The sequence below is a fragment of the Impatiens glandulifera genome, chromosome 8 (assembly GCF_907164915.1).
Source record: "Impatiens glandulifera chromosome 8, dImpGla2.1, whole genome shotgun sequence".
Taxonomy (NCBI): domain Eukaryota; kingdom Viridiplantae; phylum Streptophyta; class Magnoliopsida; order Ericales; family Balsaminaceae; genus Impatiens; species Impatiens glandulifera.
Window position 1 is genome coordinate 1,988,795 of NC_061869.1, and position 1,685 is coordinate 1,990,479.

Below are 1,685 nucleotides of genomic sequence, written 5' to 3' on the forward strand. Positions count from 1 at the left end.
ATTGAATTCATTTTAATTGGGTTGATAATGATGTCTAACCATAAGGGTTTTAAGATGGTCTAAATTTAGATGATATCAAAAATACAACTAGCTTAACAAAACAAGCAAATTAATCCATTGACTCAATTATAAACTTGTATTATTTAATGACGTTTTCTTTTAAGACAAATGAAACATTAAACAATGGACATCATTATATAAGTTAGTACTATAAATATAGTCTTAAGATGCATAATTTTAAGAGAACAAAAATCAATCTATCACTAATATACAAGTTTTTCAATAAACAAATTGTCTAGATCTCTTCAACAAGATGGGGGATGTCAAAGCTATATATTGGTTTGCTGAAAGTGGATTCCCTATCGAAAGAATTGATTCAAAACTTTACACCCACATCTTTTGCGGTTTTGCCAAGCTTAATTCCGAAACCAACCAATTAGTTATATCCCCAAATCACCAACACTACTTCTCAAGTTTCACACCAACTGTCCAGCAAAAGAACCCTAATGTTAAAACCTTGATATCTATTGGGGGTGGAGGCATCAACACAACTGCTTATGCCAACATGGCTAGCCAACCCGGGACGCGTAGAACATTCATTGATTCATCGATCAAGTTGGCTAGGGCTTATGGATTTCACGGCCTTGATCTTGATTGGGAATTCCCATTAGATAACACTCAGATGGCCAACCTTGGCAAGCTTGTTGACGAGTGGCGGGTAGCTGTGGAAGCCGAGCATAGGAGCTCAGGTAAGGAGGTGTTGCTTTTGACGGCAGCGGTTTCCTTTGGACCGATATTATGGGGGGGAAGGAGCTATCCTTACCCGTCAATAGCCAGAAGCTTAGATTGGATTAATGTGATGTCTTATGACTTCTATTCCCCTGTCGACCGGGGGGATGATGAAAAAAGTCTCACACGTGCACCTGCGGCCCTATTTGACCGCACCTCTAATGTAAGTGGGAGCTACGGACTCAATGCTTGGATTCAAGCTGGTGTTCCCGCAAACAAGCTGGTTCTCGGGATTCCCTTCTATGGGATTGGTTGGAGGCTTGTAAATCCTAATGCTCACGGGCTTAACGCAAAGGCAAATGGTCCGGCTGGTCCTGGTGATAGCACGTTTGAGTACCACAAGATCCGAAATATGATCCAAAATGGAGCAGGTCATGATTTTAATGATATTGTTGTCACAAATTATTGTTATGCAGGTACGACATGGATCGGCTACGATGATACTGAAAGTGTCGAAACCAAGGTTATTTATGTTAGGAGTAATCGCTTTCGTGGTTACTTTGCATGGCACGTTGGGGCGGATTTGAATGACGAGCTTTCCAGGGCAGGTAGTTAATCGTTTCCTTTTATTTCATGCATTTGTTCATGCCTTCCTTTATCTAATATTATATATTTCAACAATCCAATTTTGAAAAATTGATATTATATTATTTAAGGTTATAAGAAGTTAATGTTCTTAAACCAAACTAATTAATTAACTTATAAGCTCATGTTTTTGTTCAAAATAAAAAAAGAAGTCGATTACATACATTTCTTACATTAAATACTTACCCAAATATATATTTATGATTTTTCTCTTTTTGTTGCAGCTTCGCAAGCTTGAGGAGGAGCATAATGGATATTTGAAGGTGAAAGTAAGAACACAAGAAACACAAGCTCTTCAATTTCAAATAAAA

General features: G+C 37.7%; 1 protein-coding gene across 1 annotated transcript; it reads left to right on the plus strand.

The window, feature by feature from the left end:
• Nucleotides 1-313: 313 nt before the first annotated feature.
• LOC124911668 (class V chitinase-like) lies at nucleotides 314-1,345 on the plus strand. The gene has a single exon (XM_047452177.1). It carries the CDS (start codon nucleotides 314-316, stop codon nucleotides 1,343-1,345), a length of 1,032 nt encoding a protein of 343 aa, XP_047308133.1.
• The last annotated feature ends 340 nt before the right edge of the window (nucleotides 1,346-1,685 follow it).

Coding starts and splice junctions, on each gene's coding strand:
- LOC124911668 (XM_047452177.1), top strand. CDS start 314: ATGGGGGATGTCAAAGCTATATATTGGTTTGCTGAAAGTGGATTCCCT.